Genomic DNA, 17,212 nt, shown 5'->3' on the forward strand with positions numbered 1-17,212 from the left:
ACGAGAATAGAATGGCTTGTTTTGCTTGATTATTATTCATCAATAGGTTGAGTATTTATACAAAATCTAAGCTCATAAGATAGGAAATAAAAAATTCGACAAAAAATCAAACAAAAAACGAAATAAAACCCTCATAAATCGAACCAAAATTGACAATTAAACCCCACAAATTCGAAACCTTAATTCGACAAGTTCGAGCTCAAAATCAAACCAAAAATCTATGAAATTCGAACAAATAAAGAACAAATTCGAACAGAATTAACAAAAACTCAAAATAAAACCAAAATCAAAGGAATTGGAACGGAAACGCAAACAAAAAATTGATAACAAAATCAAACAAACATGGAAATTCGAACGGAAATCGAAATTCAACCACAAAATTTGAAAATGAACAAATTTTTCAGAAAATAAACATACCTTTCATAATCTATCTTCCTCTTTAGGTTAATATGGTCAAATTCGACCAAAAACTCTAGATCTGAATTTTTAAGGTCGAATTTGACCAATAAACACCAAACTTCGCATGTTGCTTTTAACGGTGGGCTTTTCTTGTGACGGTGGCCGCTCTATTTCGGGTTGGTGAAGAGAAGAGATGTGAGAGAAGGAGAAAAAGATGAGGAGAAGAGGATGCATGAGATGAGTGCCGTTCACAAGGAGGTGGAAAGAGGAAAAGAGAAGAGAGAAAAAGAAGAAAGGGTGAGAGAAAAGAGAGAGGAGAAGAGGATGCGTGAGGAGAGAGAGAGAGAGGATAGAGGATGCGTGAGACAATTGTTCTAATACTAGGGTTTGGGTGATCTCTTTATATACCTTTTTTAAAAAATTTTAAAAAAACACTTTTGCGACCGTTTCTCAAACAGTCGTAATTTACGCATTTTGCGACCGGTATGCCGGTCGTAATTTTGCGACCGTTTCTCAAAACGTCGTAATTAACACATATTGCGACTGCTACTAACGGTCGTAATAGAATTAATTTAATTTTGAATAAATTTTCACATGAATTTTATTTTTAAAATATATTTAAGTACCTTTGCGACCGTTTTATAGCCCAAAAAACGGTCGTAAATTTGCGACCGCTTAGAAAACGGTCACAAATATCAATTTTTGCGACCGTTTTCATGACGATCGTAGAAAAACGTCGCAATTCGACCGAATTTTAGTAGTGATAATTAATGACAATTTTAATGCCTCTGATCGAGCATTAATTATGTCAATTCCATTGTCTTGTCGAACAACAAACGACATTATGTATTGGTGGCCGAATAAGAATGGGATGTACTCTGTGCGATCCGGGTACTGGTTCGGGAAGCAGAGCCTTGCTTCGAGGCGATTTCAGCCAAATACAAATGTCTGGAGGCTTGTGTGGGGGCTCAAGGGGCCACCAAAACTCTCTCATTTTTTATGGAAAGCTTGTAAGGGCTTCCTTGCTGTGAGGGAAAGATTGCACTATCGCCATTTGATTGATGATATGTCTTATTTGATCTGTGGGAATGGAGATGAATCAGTGATCCATGCTACCTTTGATTGTAAGGCTGCAAGGGAAATTTGGGCTGCTAGTAGTTTTTCCCATCTTATAGCACAAGCGCCATCCTCTAGCTTTGCTGACAGATTGGTCTGGGTGGCTTCCCAGATTAATACTAATGAGCTGAAATCATTTGCAACGCTATCATGGGCTGCTTGGTGGTGTAGGAACATGTCTATCTTTGAAAATGCAAGCTTCTGCCCTGTTAGTATTGCTGCAAATCTGTCAAAAATTTGTTGTTGACCATGGAGAGTATGCTAAGAGAGTGTTCATGGGGCAGGGGGTGCTAAGGTTGCAATATGGTACTTATTGGATGCGGGCCTGCCGAGGGAATGGTGAAAGTAAACTGTGATGCTCATGTGGGAGGGGTGAATGGGCTTGGGGTCGTGTTTAGGGATGCTGCAGGGAGGGTATTAGATGCTGCTGTGAGAGTGAGAAAACTTGTTTCGAACTGTCCCTTTTTTCCAGTTTTTTTAGCAGCAGGAGAAGGCTGGATTAGATGTAGATACGGCTGAAGCTACTGCTTGTCGCTACGGGCTTCAGGTAGCTAACAGGCTTGGCTTCTCCTCGCTTGTGCTTGAGAGTGATGCGTCTAACGTGGTGCAAGGAGTGAAAAAATTATGCTGCCAGCTTTACGCCCTTTTCCTTATTGATTGATGATATTTGTAACCTATCTCGATCTTTTAGTAGCTTCTCTATTTCTCATGTTAAAACGTGCGGGAAATACTCTAGCACACCATATTGCTAGATGGGACTCGAAAGGTTGTAATGAACTTGTTTGCTTAGGTCCTTTCCCCCAAAGCCTTCTAACTTTGGCGGAAATTGACCTCGTTTAATAGTATTATCCGCAGGTGATAAGTGTCATTTATGTCGCTATTTTTAAGAGTTTTCTAGTTAGTTTTTCATAGTTTTTATATCTTTTTACTTGGTTTTAATAACGTTTTACTACATTGGTCATGATTGCATGTGAAATGTCGTTATTGCTCAATTTTGGCTTTTCTTGCATATTTTGGTTGCTTATGGCATTATATTAAACTTTATTGGTTTATTATTATGTTTAGGAACACTTGGATAAGTTCATTGGCTCAAGATTGAAGAAATATAAAACATAAAAGAACAAGTAATGAAGAAATGTGCACTTGATTTGCAATGATCAAACTTCAAACGCCTATATCTTTTGATCTACAAAACATTTTGGGGCGATTCTAATTGGAGATGAAAGCCTATCTCGAGAGCTTTCCAATGACAGGTCATATGCCTAATTCTGTTGTAAAACGTGGGAGATATACTCATTTGAAGCTGAGCGGTTTGCCCAGTCCGATAGGAGCGGGCGCGCACCCTATGAGGAGCGCCCGCTCCAAACTTTCTGGAGCGATTCTGCCATATATTTTTCTACAGCTAGGAGCGCCCGTGCACGAAATTGGAGCGCCAGCTCCTCTGTGCGTTGCTCGACTTTTTGCGGAGCTTCCTAGGCAATTTAGTAAGGGTATAAATAGATTTTTTGCTCATTTTAGAGGGAGGAATTCATTTCTTCAGTAGTTTTTAGATTAGTTTTAGGTTTTTAGAGAGAGAAACTCTCAAATTTAAGAGAGAGAAAGTGAGAAATACAATGGTTTTCATGGATTTTGGATAATCAAAGGAGGAATTTGTATGATTTGAAGATCTCCAGGCCATCTTATATCAATGAGCATTCTTACTCTCTTTTCTCTTTATGCTTTCTTTAATTGCTTTGTTAATCATGTTTGAGTAGGTTTCCTTCTACTAGGTGTTGAGTGAAGCTTTGTAATGGTTAATTGAGTTATTTGAGATAAATTTGATGATAATTGTGTGATTAAATTGATTGAATTGATGATGGCATGTTGTTTGTTTTAGATTGGATTGATCTCCCATGATAGCAAACTTAATTGCATATTCACTACAAGAAAACAGCGAAATGGCGATGGAAAAAGTTCGTCGTAAAATATGTCAATTCCGTCGTAAAGTAGGGTTACGACGGAATTCCTTCGTAACTGGTCGTCGAAAAACCCTTTGTAGGAAAATGGCCATATTCCGACGGGATTTCCGTCGTAAACCTACTTTACGACGGAATTTACGACGGAAATAATATCGTCGGACTTGAATTTGGCCTTTATTGAAGATCCGTTGCAAACTTCCGACGGAAACAGATCCGTCGCAACCTATAATTTACGACGGAATTTTCTGTCGTAATTTATAATTTACGACGAAATTTTCTGTCGTAAGTTATAATTTACGACGGAAAAAAGCCTCGCAAACTATAATTTACGACGGAAAAAAGCATCGCAAACTATATATTACGATAGAAAAATAGCGCCGCAACCTATAATTTGCGACGGAAAATTCTGTCGAAAATTTATAAGTTGCGACGGAATTTTCCGTCGTAAATTAGAGTTTGCGACAGAAAATTCCGTCGCAACCTATATATATCCGACAGAATTTTCCGTCGCAAATTATAAAATTACGACATAAAATTCCGTCGTAAATTATAGGTTGCGACGCTTTTTTCCGTCGTAAATTATAGTTCCAGCCCAAAACAAATTTTTGTAATTTTCTGCAATTTCAAACCTGAATTTTTTTTATGATAAATCGACAAAAAAAAAACTAAATATTGAGTCCTGAAATTGTTGTTTTAAAAAAATTAATTACCGACCTACGAAATTATATTTATGTACATATATATATATATATAATAATTATGTCCTATTACAAAAGATAGTCCACATTTTGGTATCTATACCAAACAAAAGCTAGGTTAGAGTGATTCTATGCTAGACTAAAGCTAAGCTACGCAATCGCCTGGAAACCCTGGCCTGCTCCACCACTACCCGGGTCGTTCCTTGGTCTCGATGCTGAGGATGAATGGTGGAACATGAGTCGTTGTTGGTCAAACGACTCATCATCTCATCCATACTCTCCTTGTATCTCCTCTCCATTTCAGCCATTCGGGAGTCAATTCGCCTTTCCATCTCGGCTTCCATTTGAGTTTGGAGAACTTGCACCCTGTGTTCCATCTGGTCTTGCATTTGAGAAATGACAGACGGCGTGTATTGCTGTGAAAAACGAGAACCTCGAACCCATCTGTTTGCCATAGTAGAGCTCTGCACCTTGGCCAAGTCCCTTCACACGCCCCTTCTTATTGCGCCCACCCACCGTCTCCCAGTACAACTCATTGGACTCTTCTGAATCCCCTGACTCCTTGTTTCTTCGAGTTTCTTCTGGTAGGTCTCCTACAAAATATTGAAGATAATAAAAAATATTGTTAAAAAAAAACAACCAACAATATAAGGTAAGGTTTCTTTCTTCTAACATTCCAATATCACATAATTTTAGGTGCATAAGGATAGAAATAAAGAAAAATAAGCACATATGTCAAATATCGACCCTAACTCATCCAAAATCATCCAAATTTGGGCTATATGGCTAAAACCATGCCTATTTTCTAAGTTTTCAAGCAAATGGACTCGTTATTTCTTCTAACATTCCAATATCAATTTCTTTTAAGTGCCTAAGGATAGAAATTAAGAGAAATAAGCACATATATCAAATATCGACCCTAACTCATCCAAAATCATCCAAATTTGGGCTATATGGCTAAAACCATGCCTATTTTCTATGTTTTTCAATCAAATAGACTCGTTCTTTCTTCTAACATTCCAATATCACATACTCGTAGGTACCTAAGGATATAAATTAAGAGAAATAAGCACATATGTCAAATATCGACCCTAACTCATCCAAAATCATCCAAATTTGGGCTATATGGCTAAAACCATGCCTATTTTCTAAGTTTTCAAGCAAATGGTCTCGTTCTTTCTTCTAACATTCCAATATCAATTGCTTTTAAGTGCCTAAGGATAGAAATTAAGAGAAATAAGCACATATGTCAATTTTCGACCCTAACTCATCCAAAATCATCCAAATTTGGCCTATATGGCTAAAACCATGCCTATTTTCTATGTTTTCAATCAAATGGAAGGTTTATTTCTTCTAACATTCCAATATCACATACTTGTAGGTGCATAAGGATAGAAATTAAGAGAAATAAGCACATATGTCAAATATCAACCCTAACTCATCCAAAATCATCCAAATTTGGGCTATATGGCTAAAACCATGCCTATTTTCTAAGTTTTCAAGCAAATTGTCTCGTTTTTTCTTCTAACATTCCAATATCACATACTTGTAGGTGCATAAGGATAGAAATTAAGAGAAATAAGCACATATGTCAATTTTTGACCCTAAATCATCCAAAATCATCCAAATAAGCATATAATGAGTTCTACTTTGCTAATTTGCCATATATCAACTCATATAATAAGTGTTTACCGCAATCCTTTTTGCTTTGTTGTTGGCAGACACTTGGCCTTTTCCAGGCACTTCCTTGAAGTGTGTCTTCAAGAAAAGATCATGGGCATTTGGTAATTGGCCTTAGTTTTTTGCAGCCTTTATATATACATGCAGAAAATCAATGAAAACATGTTAGCCCACCAAAATTCATTAATAGACAAATGACTTAATTGTTACTAGACATATTGTAGGAACCTTACCATCCTTTTAGCATGTTGTACAGATGACATTGAACCTTGAAAGTAGGTCGGTTCAACGACATTTTTCCATGGATCCGCCTCTTCGGTTCTTCTTGTTTTGTTCCGACCGCTTCTTATAATCTGGATCGGTGGCAACAATTCACATCATGCGTTCGTGGACATCGTTATTAAGCCATCTTGGTCTGCGACCATTCAGCCTGTGTGTGATGTTGTAGAACGCCGTCACGTAGGCGATTTGCAAACTTTTCTTCGAAAGTGTCCTTCACTTGGTTGTTTAACTCAGGTGCCCACTTGAATTTTTTCTGCAAATCAAGAAAATGTCTTTATTACAAAATTCAACTCCATCAATATACTTTATAAAACATGTATTATGTTAGGTTAAAGTTATCATACGCTGAACAAGTTCCATAAGTGCTCTCTCGAATCTTTATCAACCTCTCCATTATTCCTCCAAGGCTCAACATAGTAGCCGGTTAGCGAGTCGGAGAGCACATTCTTCACCGGGATATCATCAAACCTATAATAAAAGATAGACATTCATGTAAGTAGATAATAAAAAAAAAGTGAACAAAACATGGTTAAAGTAATACAAATTCACTTTATCAAAGTAAATACGAATTTAAGGATATTTCATTATACAAATACATACGCACCAAAGTGTGGAAGGGTCCAACTCTAGCAAGTCATTAGGATGCGGGTCCTGTAGCTCCTGTTCCTGTTGCTCCTGTTGCCCTTGTACATGCCTAGGAATCTGTCTCCGATTGACGATTTCTTGAGAGGCCCCTAAATCATGTGCCTCCTCTTCCTCCATTGACTCATCCTCGTCAACACGTACAACCTGAGATTTCCCCTTAGTCTTTCTCCTCTTGGACGTTTCTCCTTTATTTCCTCCTCCCATGATAACCACCTGAAAAAGTTGTTAGTACCATGATCGCACATTGTAAATTCATATATTAGATCCATAAGACATTAAAATAATAAAATGAGACCAAAAATGTAATGCAATATTACAAGTCCGAGTAGTCATTAAAAACTAAACATTCGAAGACAATAGTTAAAGGAGTAACTACATATTCTCCTCTTCATTACTCTTATCACTACTACCACTATCATTATCACTATCATTATTACTATCACTAGTGTCATCTAAAAATACATCGATGTCCTCTTCTTCGTCACTATCACTGGAGCCAATGCTTTCTTCTTCTTCTTCTTCATCACTTGAGATAATAAAGCCATCGTCATCATCATCATCACTATCAAGTTCATAGTCTGGAATGTCATTTGGTGGACAAAGCGTTGCATGTACTTGTGGTGAAGGACCCTGCAAAAACTCTAAATCCACCGGAGCATCAATCACCGACCGTGCTTGATATCTAAATACAGCCCACCATTGAACCCGATCACGTTTAAGGCTAGGGTAAGATGCATAATACACTTGAGACACTTGGTAAGATAAGACAAATGGATCTTACTTGGATACTTCTTAGTATGATTTACTTCGACAAGCTTGTATTGTTCATGAATGTTCATTCCTTTACCACAATCCATCCAACTACAACTAAACAAAATAGTCTTGTACTCTTTTTCGGGACCGGTGTAGACAAGTTCAATTATGTCGTTTAAAATGCCAAAGTACTCTCCACCGTCCTCACTTGAGACACACACCCCGTAATTCATCGTAGATTTGTGTTTGCCATAGGACTGTGTGTGGAAATTAAAGCCACCGACAAATATCTGGTTCCAAGTTCGAACACGCTTGAAAGGCCTCATAGACAATGCTCGCAACACATCGGAACTTGGTTTTTGTTCTCTCACCTATAACCGTTACGAATACAAATGTCACACTAATTGAAATGAAATATATTATATTATATTATCATAAATTAATCGATATGCAATGTTCGAAAAGTATTATCACCTTGTGATGAAACCAATCAGGGAATTCAGTTTCGCATATTTCCATGACATCTTCTCGACGTAAATAAGTTCGAGTACTAAGAATGTAGTCCTCAAACTGCCTAATAGATTAATGACACATGGTTAATCATTGCAGCAATTATATTAAATTTAAGGGATTTTCAAAATTTTATCCTAAACATATATACCTTTCGTATTCACCAAAAATGCAGGTATTTCTTAAAACGAACAAATGAGCACGTTCGAGTTCCTTGTCATCTAAATACCGAGTTTTACCCAAATTTGACACACGACCCTTATCCACCGTGAACAGCTCTGGGATTTCATCGTTGTCAGCCGGGGATTCCACATCAGCATTCACATTTCGACCTAGATCTCGTGTTTTTGTGTCAACTGAGGGCTGAAAGTAATTGGAGCAGAAGTTTGATATCTCTTCAGTGAGATAAGCGTTGCATATGGAACCTTCAACACGATCCTTATTACCAATTTTTGGTTTCAGGTGATTGATATTTATGTAGCCGTAGAAGTATAAGTAACGAAAAGCAATGAAAGAGATGAAAGTAAGAGTTGAGAAAGGACCTTTGATTTACCTTTCGAAAGGATACATCCACCGATATTGAACAGGTCCACATAACTTGCCCTTATATGGCAAATGAATTGGTAAATGCTCCATGGAGTTGAAGAAAGATGGGGGGAAAACCTTCTCAAGCTTGCACAGGATCTCAGCTATGTTTTTTCCAATCGCTCCATGTCGCTAACTGTAATTGTGTAGCAACATAAATCGCGAAAGAATTGGCTTATCTCTGTAATTGCATTCCATATATGGGTAGGGAGCAATTCTCTCAAAGTAGTGGGCAACAACCTCTCCATGAACACGTGACAATCATGACTTTTCATTCCATGTAACTTACCTGATTGCAAATCAACGCATCGGCTCAAATTGGAAGCGTAACCATCAGGAAACCGCAGCTGTTTGACCCACTCACACAAAACCTTTCTCTGAGCCTTGTCAAGAGCAAATGGAGCCTTTGGCATGAATTCTTTTCCTCTATCATCCTCTTGAAGATGTAGCTGGGGCCGTTTACAGTATTTAGCAATGTCATTCCGAGCTGATGGCGTGTCACAAGATAGCTTTTTCACGTCCATTATAGTGTGAATCAACTGATCAAAAAAGTTTTTTTCAACGTGCATGACATCTAAGTTGTGACGAACAAGAAGATGTTTCCAATATGGAAGGTCCCATAGAGTGCTTTGCTTGAACCACCCTTTTTTTGCATTCTTCAGACCAGTGGCGGAGCCAGGAATATACAACCGGGGGGACGACAACTAAATGTCGCATCATTTGACAAAAATATATTAAAAAAAAAAATTAAACACAACGATAGGTTTATAGTTAAAATTTTACAAATAAAAAACGACAACTTATAATTAGTCCTACAATTCAAAAAAAAAAAAAAAGATGAAAAAAGTACATAAAGTTTATTATTAAATTATAATTGCATCCTTCGAGTCTTCATATTTTGAAAACGATCAATGATTTTTTCATCAGGAACTTGTAAGAACACTTTCTTCTCAATAAAAGTGACCAAACAATCATTCATAAATTGGTCACCCATGCTATTTCGCAACTTACTTTTGACATATGTCATTGCGGAGAATACTCTTTCAACACTTGCCGTAGCAACGGGGAGAATCAACATCAACTTGATAAGCAAATATACAAGAGGATATGTCTTATCCTTCTTGGTATTAACAAGCATCATGGAAAGAGAGTTAAGATCACGCAAATTTTGAAATCTCTCATCATTGTGCATATTTTCCATGAATATATCAAGTTGACCTTCAAGTGTCATCAAATCAAAACTTGAAAATTCTTCGGGATAATAAGAGGCAAGTTTGAGTACCTTTTCTTTGTCAAACGATGAGAAGTTATCTTTAGGACTTAAGCAAGCCATACAAGTAAGTAACTCCATGCTTCTCTCACTGAATCGATTATCAAGCTCTTGAAGATGCAAATCAATTTCCCCCAAAAATATTTCAACACGAAAATGATGTAGATTTGTTGCTTTTTTGACAAAGCGTCGTGATCTTCTTTGAGGAACATAAAGAGCATCCATAGTGGGAACATCAATGCCATGTTTAGTGCAAAATAAAGTAACCTTGTTAAGAGAGTCTCCCACCCTTGTTCCCTCATTTTTTGCAACACACTTTTTGTGAAAGTAACTAGTTCCATGGTGTAGACACCCATTTGTGTCTCCCCAAAACCAAACCCAGTGATGAGTACCTTTCATGTCGAATCATAATCGAATGAAACGAAAGTGTGGAAAGGTCTAGTGTTGCGGATAGTTTTTATTTCTTTTCTCTTCTCTCTGTTTTTGAAAACTTATTTTAAGAAAACAGCCAATCCAGTTTGGTTGGTCCATGATATGGATCCAATAGTAGTGTAGTTGTATGGGGCTTGCAAAGACCTTTCCAACGATATATTATAGGCCCAATTCCGATGAATATTGAGGAAGTTATGGCCAATTTACCAAATTGAGCCCGGTTTGAGCTTTATGTACGGCCCAATGATCTAGGGGAGGGCCTAATATGATTTATCATTCCTAATGCAATTAGGAATGGTTTTAGTCTTCTAGATTCTTCTAGAAGGTTCCTTTCATTCCTAATTCAATTAGCATTGATAAATTGACTTTTGTTGACTTCTCAGAGTTTTAATCAAAATCAAATAGCATTTTTGAGGAAATTATATTATTTTATCCTCCAGTACGGTAAACTTATCGGATTTTCGAAAACGCGTTGGAATCAGGCTTGGCGCCTAACCCCAGGCCTTGGCGCATGGAACCAGGCCTGGCGCTAGCCATTGGCGCTTGGCACAAGCTAGCCTGGGTTGGCGCCAGCCCTGTTTTCTGAGCGTCAGACTCTGTTTTGTTTAATTTATCTTTTTGGCTGATTTTCTCTATAAATATCGTATTAAAAACTTCGTTTTCTTCACCAACATTCACCAATTATCATCATCTACATTCATTCACCAATTGATTTCATTCATCTCTCTTAAACATTCAATTCTTTCTTACTTTGCTTTTTACATACAAAATTTTGCATTCACAAGATCTAGAAACACCTAGCCATATTCAAAGTTGCCTTCGCCCTAGACGTGAAAGGTTTAATTTATGAGGGTTTGGTCCCAAATCTCTCTTTCAATTATTTAATTTAATTGTTTGTTTATTATTTTCCTTGAAGTTACTAACGCGTGTATTTTGTTATTAGAAAGAGGTACGAGGCATCAAAGTAAGTACTTTATGGTTTTAATTGATGTGATGATGTAGAAATCATGTTTATATTGTTGTTATGATATTCCTAGTATCATGTCTAGGGTGATTTTAATATTAAATATGATTGTTGTGATGCTTCCTATTCTCTTCCTAATATTTATGATTGTTAGTATCATGTTAGGGTTAAAGATTTGATTTTTATTGCTTAGTGACATGCTAGGGTTTGTTATTAATCTTGTTAGTATCATGCCTAGGATCTTGCTATGTTTATTATGCTTTAATATTAACATGAACATGATTATCATTATAATTTATGATTATGACGATTATGAATATTATTATTATTTTTTTGATGATGATTATTTTATTTATAATTATTATTATGATGATTATTTATTATTGTTGCTTGATATTATTGCTTGATCACATCCTTTATGAATGTTTAAAGGGAATCTATACTTGTAATCACGCTTAATAAGATAATTAATAATCTTGTTAGGGTTAATATGATTATAATTCAAGTGATCGCCAATAATAGATTTATTTGTGCATTATATTCAACCAAAATAGATAAACAAGTTTAGGGTTAATCCTAATGATTGCATGTTAATTAAGAAGCGCACATGAATACGAGCAGAATAAAGTAGAGGCCTATTATTAGGGCAGGTTCAATCTCTTTTAGGTTGGATTTGTACCATCATCCCCGAACCCTTATTTGGTTCTAGACCTTGTGGAGTTGACGATCTCTTGGATCGTTAAGGGGTGTAAACCTTCACCTCGTGAACGGTTTACAAGTTCCTAAAAAACTTGTTGGCGACTCTTTTGCTCTATCTTCTTCCCTTTTGGACGCCACCGTACTTTAGTGTATGATCACAGTGGGGTTCAAGCTAGTGGGATTAACGCTTGAAATTATTTCCTACACATGGCATTTACAATATCTTGCTCCTTTCTTTGCAAAGCAATACACAAATCATTAGTGTAACTAAAAATAGTCAACATCAAGTAAGCAACAAAAATAAAATCAAATGACTCTAATTGTCCTAAAACAATTTGAGCTTTAAACTTATCTTCCGATGCACCATGTTTCCCAATGTGAACAAGTACCTTAACAATTATAGAAAACAAGCGGATGACATTTACAAGACACTTGTAATGGGATCCCCAACAAGTATCTTTGGGCCTCTTCAAACCCAGCTCTTGATTCAAACCCGATCCACTCAAAATTTCCCCCACTTCCAATGCTTGAGCAACTTCTTGAGCTTGACTATTACGAATCATTTCTCTTCTTTTGCAAGAAACTCCAACAACATTCAACAAGTTTGCAAGTATTTCAAAAAGCCAACCACAACTATCATTTCTTTTAGTAACGACAACTAGTGATAGTTGAAGTTGATGAGCAAAACAATGTATATAGTAGGCTCTTGGAGTATCATTCATAATCAAAGTCTTAAGGCCATTTATTTCACCCTTCATATTACTAGCCCCATCATACCCTTTCCCTCTAATCATAGATGGGCTCAATGAATATTCCACAAGTAGTGACATAATTGCATCTTTAAGAGATAAAGCGGTAGTATCACCAACATGAACAATGCCTAAAAATCTCTCCATTACCTTTCCACTATTTCTATCAACAAAGCGCAAAACAAGAGCTAGTTTCTCTTTTTGGGACACGTCACTTGACTCATCGGCCAATATAGAAAAGTAATCATCACCAAGCTCTTCAATTATGCACTTAGTCGTTTCTTTTGCACAACAATTAATAATGTCTTTTTGGATCGGGGGAGAAGTCATTTGACAATTTCCGGGTGCATTTTCAAGAGTATGATCACCTACTTCCTTAACCTCTTCTCCTAACCATTTCAATAGCTCAATGAAATTACCCCTATTATGAGACTCATCACTTTCATCATGGCCACGAAATGCCAAACCTTGTCCCAAAAGAAACCTTAAACAAGTTAAAGATGCATTCAAACGAATATAATATTCATTTTTAATTACCTCACTTGCCTTTTCAAAAATATTCACAATTGATTTATTTTTCCCATCTTTTAAATTCACATACTTCTCATACGCAAGATTATGAGCACTCTTAATTCCACCAACATGCTTCTCAAATCATTCCGGTTTATTCCATTTCCTAAACCCTCCATCAACAAATGCATCACCTCCCATATTATTTTCAACTTCACCTTTGAACAAATAACATACAAAACAAAATGCGGCATCTTTTTCAATGCTATACTCAAGCCAATCCCATTTGTTGAACCAATTCACACTAAACGACGCAAACCTCCTACTTGTCTTTGAGGGAAGTTGTGAGTTTTTGGTTGACAAGGTTTTTTTAGAATATAAGCTCTCCTTACCGCATTTCTTTGATTTGGGGGATAATTCATTATATTCATTCTTTTTCCCGGATCATGGGGAAGTAGTTCAACATCATATAGCAATTCTTCCTCCTCCAGTGGTACATTACTAGTACTTGTACCACCACCATTTTCTACAACATTTTCTTGAGTTTCAGGGGAGGTAAATGAAGTGGGTTCATTTCCTTGAGATTTCATTCTTGTAAACATAAATTGTCGAAGATCGGGTTGTTTTGACATGGCCTAATTTAATCAATAAGAATGTAAACAATGAATCAATAATAATTCAATTACCATCGTATATTCATAATTTCATATCATACAATCCAAATAACCAAACAATTAAACACAAATAACAAGTTATAAAGTGAACTATTTGACAACCCTAACTAAACATTGGAATTCAAACAATTAACCATTAGAAAATTAGGATTTAAACAATTAACACTTTAAAAAAATTGGCACTTAAACAATTAAAAAAATAATAAGATTTAGGGTTTAGAGGGTTAATTTATAATTAGAAGTTACTTACTTTGAATTTGGGGAAAATCAAAGACAAATTAATTGTTGGTGTACCGTCGCAATCAGCGTCGCTGGCGTCAGACACTCAGACGTGGTCTCCTCACTTCGTCAATCAGTGACGTTACTCGTGTCTCGTGCCTCGAGCCTCGTGGTCCACTGGTCCGTGGAGTACAATTTTGGTCTAGAGGAATTGTAAAAGTCTTAATATTTTTTTTTTAACTTTTTATGTTTGTCTTTTAGTATTTTTTATTCTTTATATTTTTTGTCTTATATGTGATGTGACTTAACTTCCTTACTTTTGCTCTCTTTTTGTTTGTGGATCAGTACAACTTGTACCTTGTGCGTGATTTGCAAGGCTTTTTTTTTTAATAATAAAAAACTGATTTTTTTTTTCCAAAGTGGGGGGACAGTTGTCCCCCTCTCCCTCCGCCACTGCTTGAGACGTTTCAGTGCCTCAGGGCCATCTGTTGCTTTCGGGAGGTTTTTCACACATTCCCAAAGTTCCTCTCCTGACATGATGTGAGGTGGTGAACCTTTTTCGACTTTGTTTTTACAAAATGCATTTTTACTATTTCGAAAAGGATGATTTGTCGGAAGGAATTGACGATGGCAATCAAACTAAGAAACCTTACCACCATTTTCGAGCCAAAATGCTTTGCTTTTCTCCATGCAATATGGACAAGCCTTCTTACCGGCTGTGGTCCAACCAGATAACATACCATAAGCCGGGAAGTCACTAACGGTCCATAGGATGGCTGCTCGAAGATTGAAAATTTGTTTTCTCGAAATATCGTAAGTATTTGCCCCAACTTCCCACAACTGTTTCAACTCGTGTATGAGAGGTTGCATGTAAACATCCAAGTTTCCCTTAGGGTTTTTAGGACCAGGAACGAGTAACGAAAGAAACATGAACTGTCTTTTCATACACATTGACGGAGGCAAGTTATAAGGGGTCAAAATGACAGGCCAACATGAATACTGTCCCCCAAACTGACCATGTGGAGCAAATCCATCCGTACATAGGCCAAGTCGAACATTACGAGGTTCAGAGGCAAACTCAGGAAAGCAACTATCTAGGTGTTTCCACGCTTCACTATCGCTAGGGTGTGCCATTGTGCCTTGAACTCGAGGATTTTTAGCAAGCCATGTCATTTCCTCAGAAATGTTTTTAGTTGCAAAAAGCCTTTGAAACCTAGGTGTGATAGGGAAATAAAATATAACATTCAAAGGCACTAAGCTACCTTTAGAAGTCTTCTTGTATCGGTCGCTGCCACACACCCTACATGTAGATAATTGAGCATCATCTTTCCAAAACAACATACATCCTTTCGGGTATGCATGAATCTTTTCATGGGGCAGCTCTAACCCCTTAACAATTTTCTTGACCTCATAGAATGTCTCGGCCATGTGGTTGTTGTTAGGAATCGCTTCATTAACCAAAGAAGCAAATCCATCAACACATCTGTGCGGCAAATTATACTCACACTTTAGGCTAGTGATTCTAGAAGCCATCTCTAACACAGACAATGAACTCCCTTCGTATAACGGTTGTTCAGAAGCCCTTAACAAATCAAAAAATGGCTTGGCTTGTGCATTAGGCTCCTCCTCTAATGAAACAGGTGGCTCTTCGGAATGGCCTTGATCTTGAGACTGACCAAAGGCATCCAAAACCATTTCACGATATTCATTTGACTGCCTTCTACGAGTTCCTGGAAACCCTTCCCCATGACACATCCACTCATAGTAATTAGGTAAAAAAACCGCTGCGATACAAATGAAGTTTGACCGTATCTGGATCCCAAAGACGTTTGTTTTTGCATCTAAAACATGGACACCTAACTTCATTCGGGTTGCTACTATCGGGATGATATTCCACATATTTAAGGAATTCATCTACCCCCTTCAAGAACTCAGGATTAATAGAATTGTACATCCAGCTACGTTCTTTTCGTTTCATGATTACAAGTTCTACACAACTAACACATATGCCATTAATCACATTAGTCATAAAGCACAATATATATTCATTATAGATCAAACTGTTATGGAAATGCAAATGAGAAGAGAAATGATTTCCAAGGGTCCTTATCACTCCAACCTAACCCATCCTTGTACGTTCAATCTCACTAGTGAATGTATGCCAGAATTTCATTTCTATGGAAAATCCGGCAGCATCTCCCTACAGTTCCCCAAGTACACAATATAGGCGATTAGAAACACCTATATATGTACCTAGAGAACATTGTAGAGAAATGACAAGCAAGGATCTTCCTTAGAATTAAAACAAAGGAATACATTCACCACCTAAGTGAGAATAAACATACGAGGACAGTCCCAACCGGGGACTATTCAAGACATACTCCTAATGTGTATGCCTTGAACGGGTATCTAGCTATATTATTATGCAAATAATTTTTTTTAAAAATATATATACTTAACTAACATACATAATATTAAACAAATATATCAAGATTAAACTAAACAAGAGAAACAAATCAAACCAAACCAAAGTAAACTAATATATCATATTAAACTAAACCAAACCAAACTACCGTTTTATATATTAAATTAAACTAACATATTTCTAAAAAAACTAAACTAAATTAAGATACTTTATATTAAAATAAATTAAACTAAAACACATTATATTAACATAAAATTAACTAAAATACATTATGTTAAACTAAACTAAACCAAACTAACATTGTTTTTTTTTTAAAGAGAAGGGAGCAATTAATTAATTATAAGATTTATTTAAAAATATATATACTTAACTAACATACATAATATTAAACAAATATATCAAGATTAAACTAAACAAGAGAAAAATATCATAACACCATACTATTAATATAAACCAAATCAAACCAAACCAAAGTAAACTAATATATCATATTAAACTAAACCAAACCAAACTACCGTTTTCACTAGTAGAAAAAAAGCATTAGGCACCCCCCATATGGCACCGGTTCAGCCTAAACCGGTGCCCAAAATCAGTCTAGAATTGGGCGGGTTTTTACCAAAAGAGAAAAGGCACCGGTTCAGCCT

The 17,212-nt window shown here is 36.5% G+C and overlaps 2 protein-coding genes across 2 annotated transcripts; both read right to left on the minus strand.

Annotated features, from left to right (window-relative positions):
- Window positions 1-9,494: 9,494 nt before the first annotated feature.
- Window positions 9,495-10,121, minus strand: LOC110740203. Its single transcript, XM_021920684.1, has one exon. The coding sequence runs from the start codon at window positions 10,119-10,121 to the stop codon at window positions 9,495-9,497; it is 627 nt and encodes a 208-aa protein (XP_021776376.1).
- A 2,064-nt stretch (window positions 10,122-12,185) lies between these two features.
- On the minus strand, window positions 12,186-13,840 carry LOC110740204 (zinc finger MYM-type protein 1-like). The gene is made up of 3 exons (XM_021920685.1): window positions 13,643-13,840; window positions 13,342-13,468; window positions 12,186-13,207 (listed from the first exon to the last, which is right to left on the minus strand). Exons 1-3 carry the CDS (start codon window positions 13,838-13,840, stop codon window positions 12,186-12,188), a joined length of 1,347 nt encoding a protein of 448 aa, XP_021776377.1.
- Between the last annotated feature and the right edge of the window lie 3,372 nt (window positions 13,841-17,212).

Source organism: Chenopodium quinoa, unplaced genomic scaffold, assembly GCF_001683475.1.
Source record: "Chenopodium quinoa cultivar QQ74 unplaced genomic scaffold, ASM168347v1, whole genome shotgun sequence".
In the NCBI taxonomy this organism is placed as follows: Eukaryota; Viridiplantae; Streptophyta; class Magnoliopsida; order Caryophyllales; family Amaranthaceae; genus Chenopodium; species Chenopodium quinoa.

Excerpts from the sequence above, each read along its gene's own strand:
- LOC110740204 (XM_021920685.1), bottom strand. The coding sequence starts at position 13,840 with ATGAAATCTCAAGGAAATGAACCCACTTCATTTACCTCCCCTGAAACT. Across the intron at positions 13,469-13,642 it reads CCCCAAATCAAAGAAATGCG|GTGAAGTTGAAAATAATATG; the intron begins GTAAGGAGAGCT and ends ATTTGTTCAAAG. Across the intron at positions 13,208-13,341 it reads CATAATCTTGCGTATGAGAA|GTTTGGCATTTCGTGGCCAT; the intron begins GTATGTGAATTT and ends TTTTGGGACAAG.
- LOC110740203 (XM_021920684.1), bottom strand. The coding sequence starts at position 10,121 with ATGGATGCTCTTTATGTTCCTCAAAGAAGATCACGACGCTTTGTCAAA.